The following is a 26,157-nucleotide window of genomic DNA, read 5'->3' as shown; positions in this document are numbered from 1 at the left end:
GGAAACTCAGTAGCCTACATGTTTAAGTAATTTATTTAAGGGGTTATAGGCTTATAGCTCACATGAAAACGTCACCTGTCTCTGCAAAGATGCATGCAGTTCATTAGGTACTTCCATTGTACTCATGTTTCTTGTCCTGTGTTAAAACGCAGAACACTTTCTAGACTGAGGCACCATGTAGAGAATCTTGTAAAACAAGCAGAGGTTTATTTCAGTTCCATTCAGAAATGTTAAATGAAAGGCTAACATACATTCTTCCACGGAATGAAATAATCAGCAAGCCTGTTTTCATAGTCATTATGCAGGAAGTACAAACAAAACATGCAATTGCTGGGTTTAATGGTGCAACCTGTACTGCTAATACAGGTTGAAGTGATGTAAGTTTTTAGACACTTTCATAAATGAAGCAATGATATGATGGCTCCAAATTATTTTGGTGGGATGTTAAAGCTGAGGTGAAGAAATATCCCTGAGGAATATATTACCCTTCTGTTTTCATGGGACTAGCTATCTACTGGTTTGGGTGTTTTACATGTTTGGGGAGACTTTGCTCTCAACCAGTATCTCCTGGTTCACACCATCATTGTGACCTTCACACACCATAAAAATGCAGGGGAAAAGGCCATGCAGTAAAAGAGAAGCAGCACTGGAGTTTGGAGCCTGCTTTGTTAGTTCTGTGGTCTGCTCTGTTTGTGTTTGGTTTTACTGCTGTTACAATAAATGAGAAAACATGAACCTGTCGCCTGAATGTCCCAGGTGAACGATAAGAGAAAGCACAAGCACGTGCTGTGATCACTTGTCCTTTTAGACAGGTCTATACCCACCAGAGGACCTTTTTGATTATGGAAAATGCCTGTTGAGAGATCAGACAAGGGGCAGTGGACAGGGCCCACTGTAAATGCATCAACTGTGTATAGAGTGTGTCCGAAGCATGATAGCACCCAAAATGTTCAAATAGGATAAAGGGATACAAGTGGGAGAAGTGAGGCATCCCTGCCCATGGCAGGGGGGTTGGAACTAGATGAGCTTAAGGTCCTTTCCAACCCTAACTATTCTATAAGTGGCTCCAGCACTCTGCCTGCATTAACCTAAATTAGACTAGGATAACAATCTCAGTGTAACTAAGTGTTTCTGACAAAACTAGACTATCACCCAGGAGGCTGTATAAATTCTTCAGAAGCGGTGGAAGTAGTATTTAATAACGTCCAGAGAAAGAGAGCACTAATTTCATACTGAGTGGATGCCTCTCCCCAAGGGCAAAATGGTCTAAGTTGTATCAACATCAAATAATGACACACGAGTGATGAGAAATAGTCCTGCCCCTGCTTGGGCTGGTGCTCTTCCCCCTTTTCCTTTTGCAGAATGGGTTGGCCGAGTCCCTGCAGAGTGGGTTTAACGTGCAGGGAGGATTGTTTCCTTGTTGTGGTGGGTGTGTGCAGGGGAATGCGAGCAGAGCAGAGGAGAGAGGCGCAGCGCTGGGTGCAGTGACAGGCGCTGCACCGGGAGCTGCGGCGCTGAGAGCAGGAGCCCTCTGCACATCGCTTCTGGTAGGGCTCCGGATCGGACCGGAGGTGGAGGGAGGCTGCCCACAGAGTTGAGAAGGGAATGGGCTTAGACTGAAGAATTAGGATCAGAAGGTAAAGCCCTTCCTGGGAAACTAGATCTGAACTGGAACGGGTCATAGCTTGCTTTTGTGGGGAGAGAGGATGCACTTTGTGATGTGACCAAATAGTTTGCTAGTGGTGTTTTAATGGATTATTTGTACTTCTGTTCCTGTGCACCAGAAGGAGTATTTTAAAAGGCTATGTGTTATTCTGTGGTTTAGGTAACGAGAGCACAGCTAACAGACTTTTAAACTGCCAGGAAAAGAGAATGACACAGAACTTGGGCAGTTTCTGATTGCAACTGATTGCTTATGTATGGAGGAACAATGCAATCCTTTATCTCAAATGCTTCGTGATATAGTTTGTGGGCACTCTTGATCACTTCTGGAGATCTGTTGCACAGAAATAAGATTAGAGTATGTTTCCCATTTCTCTGTCTTTTTGCTGAGAAACGTGTTTTATCAGTTAATATAGAACACTGATATTTTTGTGGTTTTATTTTTTTCCCCCAGTGTGGGATTTGTTTGCATAAAAATGGGGAAATGAAAGGTTTAATAATAACTCAAGACATGGGTAAATGCTTTAGACAGGTTGTCTATGTGGGTGGGTAGCAGCATAGATTTTACTTACACTACCTTTCCCTAATGAATGCTATGCTGGTGTAATTGCCCAGCACAACAGCACCATGCACAGGGTCAAACCCAAATGTTCTTCCAGGAAAATAACCCAAATTGCTTCGTGTAAAACTCTTTCTGAGCAGAATTTTGGTGAACTTCTCCCTTCCCCCTCACCTCCCGACTGAATTTGGCAAGAGGGACATTTGTAGTTGGGAAAGACTTCACATATAAAGATGACAAAAGAGTATCAGAAGTTGTCAGAGCCCCAACAGAAGTTCAGTTGCTATGGCAGCAGAATCACAAGGCATTAACTTCTCAGCAGCCGTTTGGAAACCGTCCTTCAGTCAATTTGAGCATCAATAGGGAAGGGAGGAATGTTAAGAGAACACAGGGAGGGTGAATGAGAAGAGCAAGTTGTAACAAGTGATTTGAAAACACAACCAATTAAAGCTTCCTTATTGCCACAAAGGGATCTGCGAAATCTTGCAGGTGCTTATAAAAATAGGGCTTATCTGTAGAAATTGCTTTCGTGAGTACAATGTCATTGATTAGGATCTGCATTTCCTAGCACAGCATCTGTTGATTTAGTTAAATATTCCCTAGTGTGTTTCGTGCACTAAATATCATTGAACAACTTTAGCAGCCTGGTCAGAATTCTTCAAAATGACATTTCAGTAGAGGCATTTATTAGTATAAAGTTTACAGCAGCCTTTTTGATATATGGTCGTTGCATGTATTCCAGTAACACATAACAGCTACTTAAACCAAGTAACTTTTTCAAGTCTTAGAGGTGCACATAACACATACCAGGTTTTACTAGAAGGGTAACTTACCTAGGTGACTTTATTTTTCTTGCCATGTAGCTGTATTAAGAATTCAGTTGCATGGCTATCACTGCAGAACACATCCTGTTCTCCTCTTGGAGCAGTCTTCTTTAGGGAAAATATAATAGTCTATTTGCATTTCATAGCTCCCATTGGTGCTTCTATTCATCCTTTAAACCTTTGTTTGTGGTAGTGCTGCCTGCTACAATCACCCCCAGCAGAGATGTACAATTAATAATGGTCCCTGCACTGAAGTACTTACACTGAAAACATGAGGTCCTCCAGTGTCACAGTGTCACTGTTGGTTGGGATGTAGCGATAGGGCAGTGTGAGCATGTGCTGCATAACAACACAAAGTTATTTCTGCCTGTTATTTTTTCTGTCTCCTGGGCTGAGATGACAATGAAAAATGGATAAAATGGTGAAATATAAATGGATAAAATGATGAAATATAAATGGATAAATTGGTGAAATATAATATGGTGTCATAAAAAGGACATGGAGCTGTTGGAACAAGTCCAGAGGAGGCCACGAGGATGATCAGGGACTGGAGCACCTCCCATATGAAGACAGACTGAAAAAGTTGGGGCTGTTCAGCCTGGAGAAGAGAAGGCTGCGTGGAGACCTCATAGCAGCCTTCCAGTATCTGAAGGGGGCCTATAAGGGATGCTGGGGAGGGACTATTCATTAGGGACTGTAGTGATAGGACAAGGGGTAATGGATTGAAACCTAAACAGCAGAGGTTTAGATTGGATATAAGGAAGAAATTCTTTACTGTTAGGATGGTGAGGTGCTGGAATGGGTTTCCCAGGGAGGTTGTGAATGCTCCATCCCTGGCAGTGTTCAAGGCCAGATTGGACAGAGCCTTGGGTGATATGGTTTGGTGTGAGGTGTCCCTGCAGGGGGGTTGGAACTGGATGATCTTAAGGTCCTTTCCAACCCTAACTATTCTATGATTCTGTGATTCTAAATATAATGGTGAAATTGATAAAATATTTTGCAGGATTCTCATCTTTTGTTTTTAAGTCCTATCAGTGGAGAGTTTGCTCCTGACTCCTGAAAGAACAGGGTAGGACTGAGACCTGACCCCTGTAAAAGTCATTGTTGGGAAGAATGCAGCAATAACATGTCTGAAACTCGAGGAGTGGAGAAGAGCCTGTTGGGGCAGGTCTGTGGCTGTCACCTGTTTGTAACAGGCTCCATCCATCCGGCTATTGTGCTCAGTGCTCGCTCTGTGAGGACTGTCCCCAGTCCTTTGTCTGCTGTGACAGGGTGCTTTCCTGGGTACACAAAATGAAAGGAAACAAAACAAACCCGAAAGATATGCCTGGAATCTCGAGGGATTGTGAAGGCCACAGAATTAACACCTGCATTTACTGAGCAGGTGCTTTACAGGTGGGGAAATGTGATACACAAGAGTTTTTTGTGGGGGTTTAAAATGACCACCTGGAGCACTGAATGTGTAGATCTTAATTATATGCCCATGCTATATTAGATCATGCAGGTCTAACAGTTCTCTGTTAGGTACCTGGGATATATCACATTTATTACAAGCCATTTACTTTGTAAAGGGAAGAAACAGCACACAGCAAGAGATGTACCTTTTCATTACAAGGAACACATATTCTGGCATTTAAACTGTCTGTGAAACTAGCTTGGGACATGTTGTGGTTCGCAGAGGTCTCTGACATAAATCATTTGAGTTTAAATGTTAAGAAATTGATTTTACGTGTAGGAGTTGGCAAGAGAGGTTTGTTGGGCTTACAGATGGATCTGCTGTTGCTTTGAATTCTGTAAAGTAATTGCATCTTGGCTGGAAAATGTTCTTTTCCTAGCAATAAGGAGAATAAGAACTGAGGCAGTTAAAAACTTGAAGCAGACTTAGCAACATACTTGAGCTATTCTACTGCTATTAAAACAACAGTCATGGAGACCCTGTGCTTGGTTGGATACTGGATGGCAGCAAATGATGTTAGGTACCCCCTTCTACGTTACATCCATCACCTCTTTCCTGTTCAGCACCTTAGTAATATTGTATCATGGTTATTTTGTTGTCATAGTTCTAGTAGTAACTGGAAATCTGGATTTCATATGGAGTCAAATCCCTGTCTTTCGGCTCTGACAAACACACTCAGATAGGATGTTGTGCCAGCTAGGGCTCAGAGATATGCTTGCATAGTTTTGCATCTATAATTGGAAATCACATGTATCAGCAGTGAGAAAACTGAGAAATAGGACAAAAAAATGGACTTCTGCCAGAAATAAAAGGCTCTGCTTTCAGCAGAGGCCATGTTGGTGGTCTGAGATTTATTCAAAGTTACTCTGTTTGAAAAAGAGACAACAGTTTCACTGCACAAACTGTACATAGGTTACTTTGATGGCCTTTGATTTTTCCATTCTAAATTTAGTGTAACACTTTGGCCAGAACTACAAAACAGGAATTCCTGAGAAATGCCTGGATGTAGTTAAATCCAGGCCCACAATTCTGTATGGGTTAATAAAGGATAAAGCCTCTTCTTTAGACTTTTTAAAGCACTATTGGATCAGAATAGTCAGAATGACATGACATTTAGGATCAGTTTGCTACAAGAACAGGCTCTACTTAGTAAGAGAAAGATACGCCCTGCTCAATTCACTCCTAACATGTTTTCCTATTAGAACAATCTGTGAGTCTACCAGGAGCATGTTAGCATAAACGGAGTGCTTCATGTCTTGATTTGTTTCTTACAGGCTACCTTTGGTTTATATTCTCTGGTTGTTTTCCACGAATGTCCTGTGTCTGACCACATGTTTGGTTTCTTTCCCCATCCTTTACCCTTAGCAACTCTAATTTCTCTGTTGTTCTTGGGACACTCCCTCTGAACTGAATGCAGACAGCAGGATGGAGAGCAGCCTTTGCTAAATCGCATGCCAAAGGTTGCACAGTTCCTGAAACACCTTTCTGACAGAAAACTGGAAAGGCAGTTTTGTGTTAGGTGAACAGGAAACTCAGCTACAGTGATGTGCAACAAGGAGGTCTGGCAGGGCTGGGAGTGCAAGAATTTGAGTTCTCTGCTTGGCTCTGTTGCAAGCATGTATTTTGACCCAAGGTGAGTTGCTTCATCTCCCAGACTCTCATTTGATTCACTGTTAACAAGGTGGTTTGCACTTGCCCACTGAATAGTTCAACGTGAATTTTGCCTAGTGCTACACTAACCTGTTTTCTCTCAGACTTTTCCCATACTTAGTGCCCCATTGCAGAGCTGGACTCTGGGTCTGTATCAGTTCTGGTGCTGATGGAGCACACCCAGCCCCAGAATGTCTCCTGGCCTTGCACTTGAACTGCCTCTCTGAATCACAAACCACATCAACAAAAGCTCCCTTCTGGCAGCAGAGCCCCTGCTACACCAGGAATTTTGTTGCTTAGCCAAGGTCTCAGTGAACTGATTTAACTCCATTGGAAACTTTTCCAGTGTAACCTTTGACTTTGACTCTAATTACTCTGCTGGTTTGGTCCAGACCTGTGCACACTAGGAGCAGGCTAATGCATGTGTAAAGGCTTCTCTATATGTAAGGCCCATTGGAATGGATTTTAAGATCAGAAGAACTGCTAAGATCATCTTGTTTGACCTTTATTCAAGTATCACAGAGCTTTTCCCTCAAAACCAAATGAAAGCTTATCCTTTGGGAAATTATCCTGCCTTGTCATGAAGACTGCAGAGTGATTATAAGGCCGAAGATATTCTTTTTTGCTGCTTAAATTACCTTTATTCTTTAGAAACTTTGCCTTATTTTGAGGTTAAATTTGTCTAACTGCTGCTTTTCGATGTCATAGTTTTTTTCAGTGGAATTGAAAAGCTCATGTTCTTTCCTGCTATTATCTCAGTGCTTGGCTTTTAATCACCTGTCCATTGTGATCTAGTCATCTTTGTAACCTCTCTTTGAGTAATGACTTGACCTTCAGGTTCACAGCTGAACACTCATGTTGCTTTGGTGGTTCTCCACTGGATTCTATTCTGTAAATCCACATGTACGGACTCATCAGTGTTCTAATAGTGATGTTGCTGTATCTGTAGTCAAAAGGTATTTTCTGCTTTTCTTTTATGTTCTGAATGATCAGAAGAGCCAGCCCTTTCAGGTACACTGAGAGCATTTTCTATGGTATTATTAATGATGATCTCAAACCACCTCTCTCAGTTGCTGTTGCCCACAACACAGCCCTCAGTCTCACAGGGCCCTGCTTCCTTGATTTGCAGCATATTGCATTAGACTTGTTGGGTTTAGGCAGCTTAAGCAAACCTTGTCTTTGAGTCATCCCCATGTTTACCAGGAAGGATTTTATGTTCCTGTCTTGGCCAGTAGTAGAGGTACCTCATGCTGTGGGTAGAAGGAAGTCATCTCAGAGGTACCTGGCTCAGCAGAGCCTCCCCTGCTAACACATCCATCTGGCAGAGAACTGCCTAGCCACAGTTTTCTTGAGTACAAATTATTCAGATCTCCTCATTTGTAAATGGTGACTCATGGCAAACAGTTCAAAAAGCCTTGCTCAATAAACAGGATCAAACAGGAAGAATCTGCCTTTCAGCATTGTTAAATACAGACTAGAACCATACACCTCCTGAAGACTCCTGCCTTGTCTGTGCCATCTTTCATCAGTTTTCATTTGCAGCTAAGGGATCTTTGCCTCAACCGTGATTAGTTTTCTTTCTTATTTTTTCCCCATCATGCTTTAATACAGACTCTCATTGCCTTGAGCTTACTGTCCACAGTTATTTCTTTGGTAGCTTCAGCTTTCTTATTGGTTATCCTTATTTTGAACTTAATCATTTAGTCATTGCCTTGGGTTTTTTTCTTTGGTTTGTTTTTTTAGTGAATAGTATCTTGGCTCTTACAATTCTCCTGTGCATTGAGCCTATGGACTATGATAACTTTGTTGTTTGCATTGTAGAATACAGAATTTTGGACATTAGTAGGATGTCTTAAAAGTTCACACTTTTACGATTACTTTAAAATCTAGGAATATGTATGTTCCTTTAAATTTCCATGTGCACATTTATGTGTGTGTGTGTGTTCAAGGCCAGATTGGACAGAGCTTTGAGCAACCTGGTCTAGTGGAAGGTGAACCTGCCTGTGGCAGGAGGTTGGAACTGAATGAGCTTTACAGTCCCTTCCAATCCAAACCATTCTATGATTTTATAGCATGTGTAATACTGTTCTTTATTTCTGTCTGTCTATATGTGCAATCAAATCATGATCAGAATGGAGATAATTGCTAATCTGGGGGATTGCAAAGAACCCTTTTATGTTAGAATGAGGTCTCATGTTTATCACCTGCTGTCATGTGCAAGACTTTCTGACTTATTAAATAATTCAATTAGGAGCCTCAAAAGGAGGCTTGTTACTGACCTTCCTAGCTAAATCTTGGCAGGTTGAAGTCACCTATAGTTCTACTGATGGGATAAAGGTATTTCTAAGTAAATAAACTAGTAGTATCTCAGTCTCCCAGGATACTTTCCATTGGTTTGGAGATACTATTGCACTAGTGCACATACAACTTCAGTTAAGGTGATATACTAATATATATCCATCAAACTCTGTTATTAGAAGCCAGATGGACAGGTCAAGGGACTAACAATCACTTCCTGCAGAGAGTTAAAGGGAGAAACATGCTTGTGTTTCACACTTGTGCTCCCATATTCCTGATAACTCCATGGTCCTGTTATCACCTAACAAAAGAAAATATGAAGATGACTCAGGAAGTGGGAGATTCCTGGTGTCAGGGAAGATTGCATATTGTATGCATCTGGTACATAATCCATTCACAGGACTCCATGCTGTCCTTTGACCTGGACCATATAATTAATGCTCAGCAGCAAACCAAGCAAGGGCTTTGCTTTGCTTTCAGCAGGCTAGGAGCTGGGACTGGAATGGCTTTCTTGCCTTACTGCAGAGGAACTGATTACTCAACTATAGCTCAGCAATCCTACGCAACACATTCAGTAGTCAGTAGAAGAGTTTTGTTGGCTGATTGAGACAAAGTTATGGTTATGCCAGTATTAGGCTGTTTGAAAATGCCCTTGGCACTATAGTGAAGTTACTGTAAAGTAGCTTTGCTTGGGTGATTCTGATTCCAGCAATATGAATGTGGCTGTAAACAGCTCCTTTAGGTGAAGTATATTTTCACGTCAAAAATACATGCTGGACAAAATGCATGCAAGATAAAGGAATATTTAGTTAATGCATTATTATGTATATTAAGTGCTTTGTGAAGCACTTATTAATTATGTTTTCTTATGTATAATGCATTATTACTAATGCATTATTATGTATATTAAGTCTTTTTGAAGCCTAAGGGTAATGGAGGCAATGAATTCACAGATCTGTATTGTAATTAAAATGAAACTTAAAATCTAGTACATATATTTCCTCTGGATTGTTTCTGATTAAGTATATGGTCTGTCACTGGAATTCAGTTTCTCTATGCATAAATGTAACCCAGGATCCTAAGAGATGTTGAAATCCTGGCAATAGGCAATAAAGCTGTGTTTGCCATTGCTTTGCTCTGCTGTACTGCCCTCAGTATTCTAACCAGCTACTTTGGGCTACTGTGAACACATTTCTTAGTCGAGTGCAATTGCTTTCCTTATACTGACTGCCTGCTTTTAAGTTTTTAACTTTGGTCCTGATGCAGCAATAGGTGGATTTGCCCCATGAAGACAGAATTAATAGCTCCCATAAAGACCATGGTTAGTAGTTATAATTTCACCTGTGTGCAACTTGCTCAACACTGGGTGTTGCAGGAAAATAAGAACTCATAGCCGATCTGACAGTGTGGTCACAAGTAACTACTAAAGGAAGTCCAGTTGATGCTCAGCCGGCTTGAGGACTCTTTCTTTCTTCATGCCAGCAGAGCAGTTGCACAACTGGGGATTTAGTGTGAATCATTACTCACATCTTTGTTAGGAGGAAAAGTTATATTCCAAGCAGCTAACAGTTGCAGTGCTATTAGCAGTAACTAATGAGTACGACTATATTGAATGGTGGTAGAATTAACACTACTAAGTTACAAAGTTCATTGCAGTATATCTGTTAAGGGGTACACTACCATGACACTGGCAGTCACTGTTGGAATGCTGGAAAGTATTCTTGGATAAAAATCAGAAAGCAGCATGAATTAACAGCGCAAGTGTTCATAGCAGGAGGACAGCTGCAGTTTTGGCTTGCCCAACACAGCAATCAATGGAAGGCTCAGAGGGTCTTCCACATCTTTTGCATGTATGTTGTCATCCAGATTTACACTCATGGCTTCACGCTCCATTTCCCACTTTCCCCCTGTCTTGTGTCTTGCAGCCCCATCAGCCTGGGAACTGTCAGTGTGAGCTCTGCTTCCCACTGCTCTGTCCTCTCTTGGGTTGAACAGAGAGAGCTTGAGAGCTGTTGAGATGGTGTGGCAGTAGTGTTAAAAACACATTTAGAAGGTCCTGGCTTTAAAGATACATGTCAAACAAGGATTTATCAGTCTGGAATTCGTTCAACGTTTAAATTGTATGAGACCTTCCTTCCTTTGGTAGTAACAGAGGAAATTGTGGTAGATTCTGAAGTCCTTTGGAAGTGGAAGAGCTGCACTTTTATTTTAGTATCTGAGCACAGATATTTGTAGTGACTTGCTAAACAGACAAGAGCCTGGGAAAAATGAGTGGACAGTTTGGGTCAGGATGTTATGAGAGTCAGATTTTGGTCTTCATACTGTTTATGCTGTTCCAGCCCCTCATGAGATCACAGAAGCCTGCAGAGAAGGAAACAATGGAATTTGATGTTGTACCAAGCATCAAACAGGGTTGAAGGTTCTGTGACCTCTGCAAGTAATTAAAATAAAGCTTCACTGGAAAATGGTAGGCTACTGCCACAGTTCCTCTTTAACAATGCATTACATTCCTTAGGGGGTTTACAAGATGAGTCCGAGTTACTCTTTGTGCTGCTCCTTAGTCCTGAAGGGAGTTAAGGAATCAGGTCATTCTCCTCAGTCACAGTAGAGCTAAATATTTGATTAGGTTTGTCCGTCAAATGGGCCTATTATACCTGTTCATAAAAATTAAATACATCCATAAGGAAGGGGGAGCTTTTAGTCTTAAATGTACTCTTTCAACTATATAGCAGGTTTTGTGGTATTTAGTGTTAGAAAAGTAAAGCTTTTTACGCGTTTAATAGCTGTTTGTCAGGTGACTGCTGAGATATCTTTGAATGGAGAGTGAGTGCAGCTGTGCAAACGTAATGCAACAACTATGCACTTAATTGTGTCCTTTGGCCAGCAGAAAATGTCTGTTGGTAATTAGTTCTTCCTCTACCAGACCCACTGGCATGTGAGCTCTCCTAGCGGGATTCTTGTTATTGTTCTCTCTGGCTCTTGTTCACTGTTGTTCTGTAAGCAAGGACAGAACTGAAGGCATGAGTAATAGGAAATCTTGGGCTCTTCATGTTCACTAAAGAGGAAAACATTTATTTAATCAGCCTAAAGCTCTACAAGCACTCAGAGAATAAAAGTTAGTCTTGTGGGAAGTGAGGACAGAGGGGATGGACTCAAAAAACACAGTGCTTGGCTTTTGAAGTGCTATTACCATGGGGTTAAATCTGTGTCTGTGCTCAGTGCAGGTACATTTTATGTTGGGTTTCTGGGGCACGTTGTATCAGCTTGCGTGCAGCTGTATTTGTAGCCCTGGGCTTGGAATCATTCTTACAATACCCACTATAGCCTTCCTTGACACCCAGGGGTGACAGTTCAGTTTTGCCTTCAGGAGGTCCCTAGGAGCACCTTAGTGAAGTGAAGGCAAATGAGCATTGTGCACATTGTGAAGAGGTTGCAGCATCAGTGGTGTGAGAAAGGCTTGTACAGGAGCTCAGTGCATTGAGTTTAACGGGTGCTTCAAATACCTCCCAGCCTTTGAGTTTATCTTTTAAACTGCAAGAGGTCTCTCAGCCTGATGCATGCAGTGTGTAATGCAGTGACTTGTGTTCTACAGCCTTTCTCATTCTGGACAATTGCATGGGGTTATCACCCCACATCAGAGGGAGCCTGCAAAGCCCTCTGTGAACAGTGCACAAGGGGCTTTTAAAAGGGCATTGCAGACTGGTTTGATCAGATAAGGTGGATTTGCACAGCCATTTAATAGAATAGTATGCTGTAGGAAGACTGAATATTGATAGCTGCTGAGCCTGGAAAGATGATCTATGAAAAATCAGGTGTCTCATTATAAACTATTATTAAAGGTCTTGGTATTGTTATAATACATAATAGAGCTTGTACTTTTAATTATGTTACTTGGGCAATGTCCTCTGCAAAATATAGACATCCAGCTCCCCTGTGTTGGCTATTGAGCCTCCAACTGTCATTCCTAAGCGTTAGAGGAGAGGTGATGATATGATTCTATTGTCAGGCTTGGCCATGAGAATACATTTCTGCACTGACTGCAGTTGTTCTTCCGTGCCACAGGGACATACAGCTCACTTGGGTTTCCCACGGCAGCACACCAGAGCAATCTGATCTAATGCAGCAAGGGATGCAGTGAGGGATGAGGGTAGATTGTGAGGGGACAGGAGGGACAGCCATGAGAGGTGAAGGGGGAGCAGGGGTAGCCATGAGGGGTGAAGGGAGATTGTGAGGTGAGGTCAGGGGTGGCCATGAGGGGTAGGGGCAGCATCTATATAGTGTGGGCCATGATGAGGGAGCAGATGAGTGGTGGCTGTGACTGGAGACCATGAGGGGCAGCCGTGAGGGGGGATCAGTTTGCCCTTAGTGACATGGTTTAGCGATCAACCATGAATCGGTGACATTGCAGAACCATGGAAAGCTATTCAATTTTAACACCCATGTATTTACATTTATAATGATGCTTATAATGCACCTTTGGCCACTGTTCCATCATTCTGCAACTCTAAGGCTCTGGAATTGTTTCCTAAATGATTGTTTCCTAAATTTTTCTGTCTACTATGGTCAAATGGGATTTAATCTGAGAACCTCTTTTAGATTTGTCAGTGTGGGTAGAAGGTAAATAGGAAAGTCAGAAGAGGTTGTTTATGGTTATAAACGGATAACTGATCTTTGCTTCTCCTGCCAACACACATGCCAGTTGGTTTAACAGAGAATCTATAGGCAGTGACAGTAACACATAGGTTTATTATTTCATCTGACAGTAAATTGCTGTCAATTCATCAAGTCCATTTAATAATTTGTATGCAAAGTAAGAGGAATAATGTTCAATAGTGGTTTGGGTTTAACACTTTTAGCTGAATCGACCCAGGGTATTGTGATGAATTCTCTATTTGTTTCTCATATAAAAACATATATACTTGCTTATAGCAAGTAACAGATGATTGCTTGAATCCAGGTGCCCTTTCATAAAGGATCCTCAAGAAAACCTTTGAGATGAGGAGAAAAATAGGTGAAATGTTTACCTGACAACTGAAAGGCTCATTAATGTTAGCACTGGGTGGGATACAGACTGTTTTAGGACAAAGTATGGACCGAGCTAGTAGAAGTGACTGACTAAAGTTATTGTGAATTAACTGCAAAACAAGGAACAGAAAACTCGGAAGCCTGGGGTAGGACTGCCAGAGTAACTGCGGAATATCCAAAGGATTGGTCCCTTTTGCTTGTGGCAATGAAATACAGCTTTTAATGAAAACATAGCTGTGATATGGCTTTCTTCTTCCTAAACAAAAAACAAACACAAAAACCTCCAGAAAACCCAAGCCAAATCTACCACACCTCAAAGGCCAGACTGGAAGGACAGAAGCTGAAACTGTACAGGTGTAGATGGGTGATTTTCTCTGTCCACATGTCATGGTCCTCCCACAATACAGAAATCTCTGCTGGAACTTCACTATCCTTCCTAAAACTGTATACTTACGTACAAAGGTTTTAGTCCTTTGTGTCTGGGAACTTGGTAAGCATCTCATGGGACACAAACCCATCTCAGATGGGATATCTCAGGTTAGTTAATTGTAATATAACAGGCCCCATACTCTCCAGTTCTGACTGTGTAGCTACTTAACTACCCTACTGAATACCTTTTGGGAAGCTATGAATTTCATTTCAGGAGCATCCATGTGCTTACTGAAAATCTGAGCTCTGTTAAGCAGTGGCACAGTTGTGCTGCAGAGATGTTCTTTAGTTGGGTGAGATAGGCAGAGCCCAGAAAATATTCCTGTTTTATTATTCCCAGTCTATTTTTCAAGTACTGTCTTCCTGTTTGCAGAAGATCCTTTCTGGCAGTGATTCAGCCTTCTTGGAATAGTTTGTATCTCATTAACTGGGAGCAGTTCCCAGCACATCAGGTTTGCCATCATCTTTAAATCAAATCTGTCCAATATCACTTGTGACAAACAGCTTGGTGGGCCCCACTCTGCTGAAGAGCTTCATGCTTAGTTTCAGGATATATGTATGAGGTATGGCATACCTTACATTCTCATCGCTCTTGTCACGTCGTGAGGGCAATGTTGTATCAGAACAGGTGAACTAGAAGAAAAATGACAGTGGTCTGTCACAAATAATGAGTCCAATGCATGTGTCTCTAATTTCCCTCTTTTACTTGTATTTAGGCAGGTGACAAGCATTATCATCCAAGCTGTGCACGATGCAGCAGGTGCAACCAGATGTTCACAGAAGGAGAAGAAATGTATCTGCAAGGTAAGGATGTCTCCATTCCAAAACAATAAAAGCAGACTTGATAACTTCTCTGCCACAGGCCTCAGGAGCTCATGAACCATCCCTGTGTAATATGGGCAAGGAAGTCTATAGCTTTAGTAGTGTTCTCATATGCCTTCACTTGAAACCCCTTTGCAATAGTAGGTGGCCATAACATGGCTTTGCAGTGACGCTACACCCTAGCTGAGGCAGGCTGTGTTTTCAAAAGCTGTGTAACAAAAATGAGATTTATTAGGCTGCCTCTGAGTTTGGCATTTCATGGGTAGCTTAACACACAGACTGGTATGAGAGATACCAAAGTGAGAGGGTTTCACCTGGATTCTGCTGCTCACTGAGCTCTTTTGGACCTCTCTCCACACTGTGCTGTTTGCACAGTCTATCAGAGAGTGGGAGTTCATGTTGACTGGGCAGGCTGAGGTGTAAATTTCTGCACATCCAAGGATGACAGAAGGCATTGCTTCTACTTAAACAAGGCTGGATTTTATAGAATCATAGAATAGTTTGGGTTGGGAGGGACCTTCAGAGGTCATCAAGTCCAGCCCCCTGCAATGAGCTGTGAACTAGATCAGATTGCCCAGAACCACATCCAGCCTGTCCTTGAGTATCCCCAGGGATGGGGCATCCACCACCTCTCTGGGCAACCTGTGCCAGTAGCTTACCACCCTCATGGTAAGAAATTTTTTCCTCACATTCAGCTTGAATCTTCCTCTTTTACTTTGTCCTGGCCAAGGTCAAAGAGGAGAGATGCCTGGCTCCTTGATCTGCCACACTTCTCTTGGCTGTATCTCCCTTCCTGTGGATGTGAATTAATGTTCTTCATGCTCACTCTGTCTCAGAGGAGGAGCAGCCCAAGTTGCATTTCTTTATTGTTCACAAGCTGTTTTCTGACTAAGTAATGTTATTGCTGAGTGTGCTCCAGACTGTCCTGCCAAAGCTTTCCTTACTGAATTTAGCATGCTTGTGAGTGTAAGGGACCTAAAAGCCTTTCCTGTGCAATGCTCTCAGCTGATACATATATCCTGACTCCCTCCAAATAGTTTACCCTAGGGTGCAGATTATCAACATTCCAGGCATTGCTGTGAAATAGAAACACAACACTAAAACTAGAACCAAAATCATATTATTGACAAAATACATGAAAATAGACAGCTTCCATCTCACTACTAATTGTCCTCTCCACAGCACATGAAAGCACTGTGTTTGCATTGCTTTGTATAATAGAGGAGCCTGGCAGGTTTGTGGTAGCTACTTTTCTTGGAAACGTATGGGAAGCCAGCAAAAGGAGAACATGGAAAACCAAACTATTTGGGGGCTTTTTATCTTAAGGATGGTTTGAATAATGCTAGTAGGAGCACTCTGGCTTTGGGTTGCTCCAACACAGGACAATGATAAAGAAGTACCATCAGAAACTTTCTCTTTCCCATTGACTTCTCAGTAATCTACTACTATATGGACTGCCCCAGAGGGCTGCTGCTGAGCTAGGCTGTTGCTCAGCATTTAGAAGGATCCGTCTCTTGATTCTCACACAGGCTTTCAGCCTTTTTTAATGTGTTAATGTTACTGATTTTGAGAGAGCTGCATGTAGAAACAATGGGATGTGCAAAGTAAAAAGCTGAATAAATGAACGTGTTGATTGGTGTCTGCCAAGGGAGCAAACAATACATATGCTGAGAATGGGAATAGCCACAATTTGCTGAACTATATCTGGTAGGAAAAGGAGGGGTGATGCAGCTTGAGAATGTGCACTGTGCCAAGCATTTAGAAATACAGCATCATGTTTGGATGAATAAAGTCTACAAGTTGTAGGTGGCTCAGAGTTCAAGATCACAACAAATTTTACTTCTTAAGCCTGCTTTATCTAATCTGGGTTTTTAGATTTCATATATTTCACATTTCTTAGCCTTTTGTGAAAGAAAACTCACAACCATTAGCTAAGTCTCACCATGAAAACGGCATCCAGGCTGTCTTTCATTTCTTGTCCACTTCCAATAGCTGCATCACTCTCCTGGGGTGTCCCTAAAATTGTGCCGGTTTGTGCTAAATACCACCCCAGAAATGCAGTGACAACTTTTTCTTTGATGGTGGGGATAGTTTAATAGAAAAAACAACCTGAGGTCCAGAGCAGAGATCATTTTTCTCAGGGTCACACTGGAAGCTCACAGCTGAATTTGAGAGTTGAACCTAAACCTTCTCAGTTCATCAGCCCTTGTAACATGAACTGCCTTCCTCCTGAGTGCCTGGATCTGTCTGACCTCCTAAGCAAATGCACAGGGCATGCTTCTCTCCTGTTCTCGCAGGCTCTGTGGGGTCCTGGCTCTGAGGCTGGTGTTTGTTTACAGAGAAGGCTGTTGGTACACTTCTCCCTGTTGTCTGAGCATCTTCCCCTGCCAAATGCACAGCGTCTTCTTCCTCTGCTTGGACTCAAAGCCAAACATCTCAGACCCTTGATCCAGAGTCACAGCGTTCTCCTCAGTCTCCTGATGATGATCATACTGTGTGCTGCTGGGAAGTGAAATCATTCCTGCTGGTCCTTACTCCTGTACCGAGCCATGTAAGGGCTCCTTAGAACAGAATTTCCAGGGGCCTTGACCCATTCCTCTCCTGGCTTGGAGGGTGGGGTTTCCTCTGGCTGTACTTGAGCTAATAGTCACCAGCAGGAGACCTGGACTTTGCTCTGTTTGGTTTCTTCGTGGGCAGAGTGAGGAGGTGATTTTCTCCCCTGCAGACAGACAAGGCTATGTCCTGGCTTTATGGTGTCTGGAATGAGGTTTGAATTTCACTGCAGAAAGTGAGCTGCTCTGTTTCAGCTTGTCTAATACCTGCCAGCAGCTTCCCAGCAGTGACCACAGTTCATACGCCACTCCAAAGTAGAACTGAAATGGGATGGAAATGCTCCTTGCCCCTGACACTGTTCAGACCTTGAGGACAACCAGATATTTCCAATTTTACAACGTAAAGAAGAATCCCATGTTTTGGGACACAAACAGCAGAGACCTTGCCTTTTATAGTGAGATGTGTTGCTGGAATATGCCATGTGGAAATGCCAGAGCAGCACATGCCACTGATGTTGGGGTACAATGATGTGTGTGCCCATGGCGAGTATGGTCCACTGTGATGTATGGAGATGCTCTTTCACATGGTGGTGCTTCACCACTGGCCTCTCTAGCTTAGTGCAGATATGAGATCCAGCCCTGACTCTTATACACTGTGAATTTTCTGATTTTGCCTTTCCTGTTGCATTTTGCATAATTGCAGGGAAGAGGTGATCTGAGTAATTTACAGTAACTGAATATGACACCTGTTGCTCAAGGAAGTCATAGGATTTTCCCACTATTAATGGACCTACAAACAGAACTTCCTCTCTATATATGGTGCAGTACATAAGGGGAGAACAGATCAGGTAGCTGTGGCCCAGTTCTTTTGCTCTTACCCTCCATCCTGCACAGAAGAGCCCTGTGTCTTTCAGTTCCTCTAGCTGGTGCTTGCTGCTTGAGGCTGTTGGAGTTTTAGTTAAGAATGTGTGCACAGTGCTTTGACAGCCTCAGGAAGAGGCTGCTGTAGATGGGCTGAGATTTGAATATATTTTGTTTCATTTGTATTTCTCATAAGCTAGAATTCAATCTGAATGATTACATAGTTCATACAGATTCACCAGCTGATGCAGTGAAGGGATTCTCTTCCAAAACTGTCTCGTCATGGCTGTACATTATCTGCTCTGTCCTGAATAAAGATGAGTGTTTTCCCTCCCTCAGGTTCCACTGTCTGGCATCCCGACTGTAAGCAATCCACCAAGACCGAAGAGAAGCTACGGGTAAGCTGAATTCATAGCAAAGACACACTGCACACTCAATAACTGAATGCTGTTTTTAAAAGAGGGACTTTTTCCATGGGTTTTATTTGTTTCACATAGCTGTCACCACTGGCAGAGTAAATAGTGCAGGCACTTCAGAGGTGTTGCTCTGATTTTTAGCCTCAGCAACTCCACATACATGTTTCAGCACACTGCCTTAAAGATAGTGATGTTTAGTGACACACAGACATAGCAAAATCTCTAAGACATTTCATTTTCTATCTCACTCTGAAAAAGACAAGGAGTAATTGTGAACAGGGCAAGTGCTATGATATGTTTAGTATTTTTGCACATCTCTATAATTGCTCTATAGTTCATCCCCCGTTTTGCACAGTTATTTACAGCATTTAGACAGTATGGACTCTTCTTGCTTTTTCATGCAAGTAAACCTCACCCTAAAGTGATCCTAATTTGAATGCCAAGAAGATCTGCAGTTATCCATGGAGTCATCTTAGCATATCCAGACAAACTTTCTGTATCATATCCTTAATAGCAATGATGCTGCACCGATAAATGCTGGAACCTGGCTTTTTACATGCACCAGGCAGTTCTAAGCCCATACTCACTAAATCAAGTTACTCTTTTTGATGTCTCAATTGGTACTTTGAACTTTGCTAATTTTTCTGTAGAGATTGTATATGAATAAAATGTCTTTCAGACAAGGAAACTAAGAGGTGCTGTCCTGTACCATAGGATATCCTGTCAGTTGTGTTCTGTGTGTGATTCATTGACAGGAAGCCACGTCCTTCAGCATTTACCCAGGTGCACTGGTCTGTAAAACGTCCCCCGCAGAGAATTCACTGTGATCATGGCAACATGCAGATAACTTCTTGTTGAGCAGAGTTCTTGTTAGTGGGGGCTATCCTGATAATGCACAGGTATAATTTGACCTAGATGGGCATGTGATCTAACATGGCCATACGTTGCTGTAGGTACCATGCAGCATTTGCACACAGTTCTGTGCTGCCTTTCCATAAGAAAATGGAAAATTATGCTGGGCTAGGTTTTCTTCCTCCTTTAATAATTTGAATGTAAGACAGTGTTTTGGCCCTACTTGAGTATCAGAATGCTAGTGCTCTGTGGTGAATGGTTGGGGTACAATACCTCCATTTCACTTAGACCCAAGAGTCTTACCAAAGCGATCCCTACTACATTGTGGCCCTTTTGAACCTTCTCCAGTTAATCTTATAAGTCAGTTGTGTTGTTCCCATTCCCCATGGAAAGAGCCAAAGTCCTGTTCAAATATTTACCTTTTTTTCATCACACATCCAAGCATGTCAGTCGTCTTCCCCTTCAGCTAATCTGAATTGAAGTGAATGATGCAAATGAATTCATCCATCTGCAAGACTCTGCCTAAGTGAGTTCTTGCATAAGAATGGCGTGAAGCAAAGAATGCATATTAAGGGAACATATGAGACATGTTATTGCACAGCTACCCAAGGTCACCTTGTTCCTGGATGAGAGCTTCTTATGCAGAGGTTTATTATGCCTTTTAAATGCATTGACAAATGCACTATCATGAAACTAGCTGAAAAGATGGAGAATCTTTTAGCTTCAACTGCACATCACAGTCTCTATCTACCCTGGTGCAAAGCTAGACACCTTATTTTAAAATCAATTTAAGTTCATTTTGATGACTGGCACATTTCATACTGCCATTCAAATGAAGGCAATAGCAAAGAGGTAGGTACAGAAACAGATGAAGCTGGGGGAACTATGTGCTATGTGAACATGTCACCTCTAAATTATGAACTGTACTTTGACTTTCAGTTCCTTATGACATACATTTACACCTGGTGTGAGAACTGGAATCTGGTCTGTGAGTTTATAAATACATGATATCGCCACTTTCAGAGTCAGGCCTAGATTTTCTGGTGGTTCTGCAAAGAGCCAGGGATGTGGCCTGTTTGCTGCATTTCCTTTCCCTGTAGAGCAAAACAGAACAAAAACCTCTTTTATCATTGAAGTAACTTCAGGTGTTTTCAGCAAGTTCTCTTTTCCCTCAGTAGCTGAGGTGTGATATAAACTAATCAGCATCCTACATGACCAAGATCTGAAACAATGGTTGCTTTAGGTCTTCCTCTCACTGGATATTTGGGGAAGATTACAAAGCCAAAACAAGCAGAAAATACAGCAAACTTATGTATGTTACAAACATATCTATTGCTTAGGAGTTGTTTTATAACTGTCTGGCTGCTGTGATTCTGCAGCCATCAGTAACATTAGATATTACAACACACAGGTTATTATCTAGCAAGTAGATATTAGTAACTTGATTGAGAAAAAGAGCTTAACCACTGAACTAGGGGAAACTGCTTTCCTTTTCACTCATTGTTTTCCCTTTTGTGTTTCATGACAGCATTCCTCATCTGAGTTCTTTTATCCAAAGAGTCTGGTTCTGCGCAGGCCACGCTCTGCAGAGGTTGGCTGTTGTGTTTTCATAGTGTTGATAACAGTCTTCTTTACTGGGAAGATTCTTCATTGCTGTCATTTGCTGTGCTTGCTCCTACTTCTGCCACACAGCTTTCTGCTATCACTTGCCACCATGGGCACTGACGCTGTGTTTTGCATCATGTGGTGCAGTGTTGTGTGTTAATTCTCACACCTTTTTATTTTGTTTCATGAAATACTTTAATTTCTAATTTTTGTTTAGACCCAAATGAGCTCTTGGGGGCTGTTGTATTGTTTTGCAGTGTTACAGAAAGTTCTTCTAAAACAAATAACTACAGTGCAAATACAAAGTAAATGAAAATGGTGAAAAGCATTTGACTTTAAAGCGATGGTTAAGAAGAAATAGTTTCCATGAACAATGGTTCATGCTTTTTGGAAAGGAAATAAATGCATCGGTTGAATCAGTTTCTTTTTTATATGTATTGAGCTACACATGAATAGTTCAGAAAATACAAAATTCCAGGCTTGGACATGCTCCGCGTGCTGCCCAAGAGCATTTGCACCTCTCTAATGTGGGGTACATCCACCTCTGAGCTGGGAGGTCCTCCCTGTCCCTGGACTACTTTTCCACTTTCAGACATCCTTGAGTTTGCTTTTCACCTACAAACACCACCCACTTCCATTTCTTCTTATTTATTGTGTCTGCTGTGGGGGACATGTGGCTGTAGTGCATGCATGCATACCTGAGGTAGCTTTCACCTGATAAAGTAAGAATGTGTTGGTGTGGTCTTAGTAGAGGCTAGCAGTAAGCAGACAGGCTGACAGAGTCCATGCCACTGGATTTCCATTGTGTCTGCTTGTGCTGCCTTCATGTATCTAATTGCAAAGTAGACAGAGTCATATCATCAGCCAGGGCAGGATGTTTGTGTTACATACAGTCTGCGGGATAGTGTTGTATGCTTGAATCCAATGCTGTGATTTAGGTGGAGTTAATGCAAGCCCTGTACACTTTGTCCTCCACTGTACTTCATTCACTTAAGTTAGGATGTTGAAATACATTAAGCCTTCTTGAACAGTGGTCTCTCTGTTAGCTACAGAACTATGTATAAAATACAGCTGTAAAGATGTGTTATGAGGGCTACTAAGGAGAGCGATGTCTCTGCAGTCCTAGGCTTTATGGAATCGAATGTTGGAGTCTGGTAAGAGCAAACTGTGGGATGATTTCACTTACCTCTTGGGCCAGTGTGGTGTTTCTTGCATTCAGCTTAGCATGTAAGAGTCTGAGTCTCCAGTGGTGAAACCCAGGAGCCTTAGGATTAAAAAAAATGCAAATTCTAGGCAATGTAATAGAAAAAATATGCAAGGCAAAGGAGGAGCAGCCCATGCCAAAATAAAGGTATGCTCTCTTTCTTGTTTTGTAGACTGTGTAGGATACGAATAGCTTAGGGTCAGATGCATATCCTCCTGTGTAAATTTGGCCAGCATTAAATTCTGGTTAGATTTACATGCTGATTATACAAAGTGTAATTCAAGGCAGCTTTTGGCTTCAAGCGTTCTCCTGCAGAGCAGACACAAAGATACTATCACTATTGCTACAAAGATGGGCCAAAGGCTTGAATCTGTGTGAAAACTGAAGGTTGAAAATTACTGAGTGAAAGCTTGTGATTTCTCTGAGAAGTCTGCTGATGAATTCAGTGTGTTCTGGACTTCCCACTTTATTTACTTCTGCTTTCCACTTAACTTACTCTTGATGAAGGCTTCGCATGAGTAGTCTTGTTAAAGTTTGCTAGCAATGCGCCTTCAATGATTGTGTGTTGAAAATTCATTCTCCTCATTGGCCTCTGTGTCTAGAAAGGAAAGAAAAATTGGTTGTAACCTATTAATAACGTGTATCTGTGCGAGTCTGAACTAAACCTGTTCACTAGTTTTGCCTTGATGCATGCATAGTGTAATTTTTTTTAGGCAGAGAAAGGATGAATTCATTCATTTGAAGGAAGCACCTGTAAGGAGAAGGGTACAGTTAAATTAACAGATGAGCCCAATTAATGCTGTAACACTGAGGTGCTTTATTTGTTATATACATGGCCACTGAACATTATTCAAACCCATAGGAAGCTTGTGTTTAATGAAGTGTGGTTCCAAGTCCTGAATAACTACAAAATCTTTCAGTGGAGTATCAGAATAGCAAGTGATGTACTGAGAAAGCCGAACACCCTGCTATTGTAAAGTTGGGTCTGCCTAGTAGAATTACATCCTAATCTTCTATTAGTTCAGTTATAAATATGCTTCACTTAAAGTAGCTTCTGAGATACAGAGAATTTGCTTAAGCTATAGTGTTAAATGTTATCAAGTGAAAACATATTCATTCTTCTGCAGCTTTTACCACTGCCTTGCATAATGAATTCTATCAAAAAACTAAGGCAGGTACTGTAAATTATGCTGACGATGCCTTTGTTAGACAGTAGTGCATCCATTTGGCCAGATGTTCTAGGGATCAGTATTGATCTGGTTGCCTGCACCTGTAAATTCGTATAGAGCATGATTCTGAACATCTGGACCTGAGAACGCCAGAGCCATCACATTGTAGCAGCACCTGAGTGATGTGACTGGCTCTCATGTGACTTCTTGTGAGAAGTTATTTATATAGATGATGTGCCATGCATGATAACATGGCAGACTGAGGTAAAGGAGGATGAACATCTTCAGCTTTGCAACCTAATATTAAAAGAACACGTTAATCCATGTGAGGCATATGCATGGGTGATACGATAACTGAGCACTGAAATTCACAGTGACACTAATAGGATGAGCGTGAAGGTGTTACCTCTGCCAGTCTGCAAATGAACTTGGTAAAGAGCTTCTTCATTCAAGACAAATGCATTGAATGAAGAACAGAAACAAAAATAAGAGCTCTAGGATAAAGTGGGAAATACCGAGAAGTCTTGGGGATCCTTTAGATGCTTTATGATCTAGCTGTTTGGCTTCTTTAGTGATGTGCATGAATTTCTATTGACTGAATTTCTATTGATCTTTTTCATGTACTACATAGCCTCCCTTCATCTGGTACAGGCATCCCATATTTATGTATTTGCTACTGTTCAATCCATTTGGGTGGAAGAGGAAAGAAAAAACCAACGACTGTTCCACTGTCAGAAAATGTGGAGAAATACCATTTCTCTACTGCAAGAAAGGAAAAATAGTTCTTCATAGAAATTAGCTGTAACTTTCCCTGCACAAAGGTGGCGTTATGAAAAGCTCTAATTGAATCCTCCAAGAACAAGACCAGTCACATAGTGTTGCAGATCTGTTTGTGGAAGTAAGGCAGCTTAACTTGTTTTGTTGCTGGGAGTGTAGAACAAGTGTCACAGAACTGTTGTGGTGGAAGGAAATAACTCAAAAGTAAGACATATTAAAGGGTGTATCCTCTCATTTCTTTACCTTTTCTCTTCCAATAATGTGTGCAAGAAGTGCTCATATGGCATCTCCACTGAAGGTTAAGGGTTATATCAAGGGTAGCTGCTATTCCTGTTTCACAAGTGCTCTCATCAGCTCTCCCCTAAGATGGAATTTACACCCCATTGCAGTTACCTCAACAAAGAACTTGACCTCCAGTGTGTCTCCTTCCACCTGTTTCAGGTACAAAGCCACACTGGCAATACACAGGGTCAGGATTCTTCACTGCTAATGGAGGTGTAATGTATAATCTAATAAAAGCAATGCCCTGTCACAGATAGGCACTATTGTAGGTCCCTTAGGAGAAGAACCAACCATAGCAGCTAAAAGTATGCCAGAGGAACAGCTTATATTAAGGAATCTTTAGTGTATGTTTGTTAAGGCAAGCGGCACAAATGTTTTTAAGTGCAATGCAATTGTCTTCAGGGGAAAGTTCAAAGCTGTGAAGGATTCCAGACCATATGGGAAGCAGCAGAATAGGGAAGAGCCATCTGTAATGGAATGTGTAATTCAAAACAAGAATAAGGCAAGGCAAGGCAGGAAGAGGGAGAGTAGATGTAGAAGTCTTCTTTTTCATGCACTGTTCTCAGGGGTGTCTCATAAGCTTAAGCAAGATACAGGACTAAGAATGAAAAGGAGCCACAGTTTTAGATCTGCTTGGAGTAAGCTCCTCAGGAGAGGAATGAGCTTAGGGGCTGGCAGGATGGTGTCCTGCCCAGGCAGTGTGCAGCTTTGCAGTAGATGGAAGGAAAAATTGATGTACGCAGGGAGAACTACAGAAAATAGAAAACTGGATTTAGAGGGCGTCTGATCTGGCTCATGGCTGTGTTATGGGATGGCAGTGGAGCAGAAGCACAGTGCATAAATGAAGAGCAAGGTGCTACAACTTGATAGTCCATCTGCAACTCCTGTACTGCAGGGTCAGGAGCACCTAAGAAGGTTGTTGGCAGGGTGTGGCTGAAACTGTCTTCTGAAGGTGTCTGACTTCATTTATAATTCACTGAAGTGGGAAATATGAGCGAGTTTTCCTTTGCTGAAATGGCTTTTAGCAGTGACACTGAGAGCTGAGGATTTCTTGTTTGCTGAGGTGGTTATAAAAGATGCAGAATGAAGAGCAGCCAAGAGGCCCTGCCAGGTGGGAAGGAGCTGTTACTGCCTCTAACACTTGTTTTCCTGCAACAGGGAGAATTGAGCAGAAAAAACCTCTTAAAGTATGTCTGCCAAAAGGCAAAGGTAACAAGAGACACCCCTAACAGTACCTCAAATCCTTAATACTGTTCCCTATGTTGTAATGTAAACAACTGTTATCCATAGCAACTGCAGCAACATGTTATGTGTGTCTCCACTTAGAGAGTGGTTAAATGGCAGAGTGGAAGGGGGGAATAAAGTGTTTCTCAACAACAGCCAGCTTTTCCAGCTTAATCCTTGTAACATTTCCATGAAACAAGTGGTTGTTACTGGGGTTTTTTGCTTTGATTGCATCATGGGAGGAGCTTAAGGGCAGCTGAGAAGTTTCTGTTCCCATTTGGAATGTAGGAATATGCAACTACAGAGAGAAAAGCGAAGAAACACATAAAGGTCCAGCTGAGAAAGTGTTCTCAGACATTCTCTGGAGAGGATCTGTGGCTGTGTCAGTCCACGGCCACATCTGCTCTGTTTGATCTGAATCTTCACGTTTTCTGGTGGAACATGTTCAAAGCCTTTTATTCCTCTGACCCTTCCTGACTGGGGTGATTTC

At 41.9% G+C, this 26,157-nt stretch overlaps 1 protein-coding gene across 6 annotated transcripts in view; it reads left to right on the top strand.

Moving 5' to 3' along the window:
* Nucleotides 1-26,157, top strand: part of ABLIM1 (actin binding LIM protein 1) — a 195,758-nt gene that overhangs the window by 127,018 nt on the left and 42,583 nt on the right. For 4 of the 6 annotated variants that reach the window (XM_034062655.1, XM_034062657.1, XM_034062656.1 and 1 more), the window contains exons 7-8: nt 14,620-14,707; nt 18,478-18,536. In XM_034062655.1, coding sequence (XP_033918546.1) covers nt 14,620-14,707; nt 18,478-18,536 — 147 coding nt within the window. Of the gene's footprint in view, nt 1-1,434; nt 1,548-1,570; nt 1,638-14,619; nt 14,708-18,477; nt 18,537-26,157 lie in introns of those variants that run through there. The other 2 variants (XM_034062659.1, XM_034062660.1) reach the window with 2 other exon arrangements.

Source organism: Melopsittacus undulatus, chromosome 4 (assembly GCF_012275295.1).
Source record: "Melopsittacus undulatus isolate bMelUnd1 chromosome 4, bMelUnd1.mat.Z, whole genome shotgun sequence".
Lineage (NCBI taxonomy): Eukaryota > Metazoa > Chordata > Aves > Psittaciformes > Psittaculidae > Melopsittacus > Melopsittacus undulatus.
Note: the sequence above shows the minus strand (reverse complement) of the source record. Positions and strands in the feature narration are given on the sequence as shown.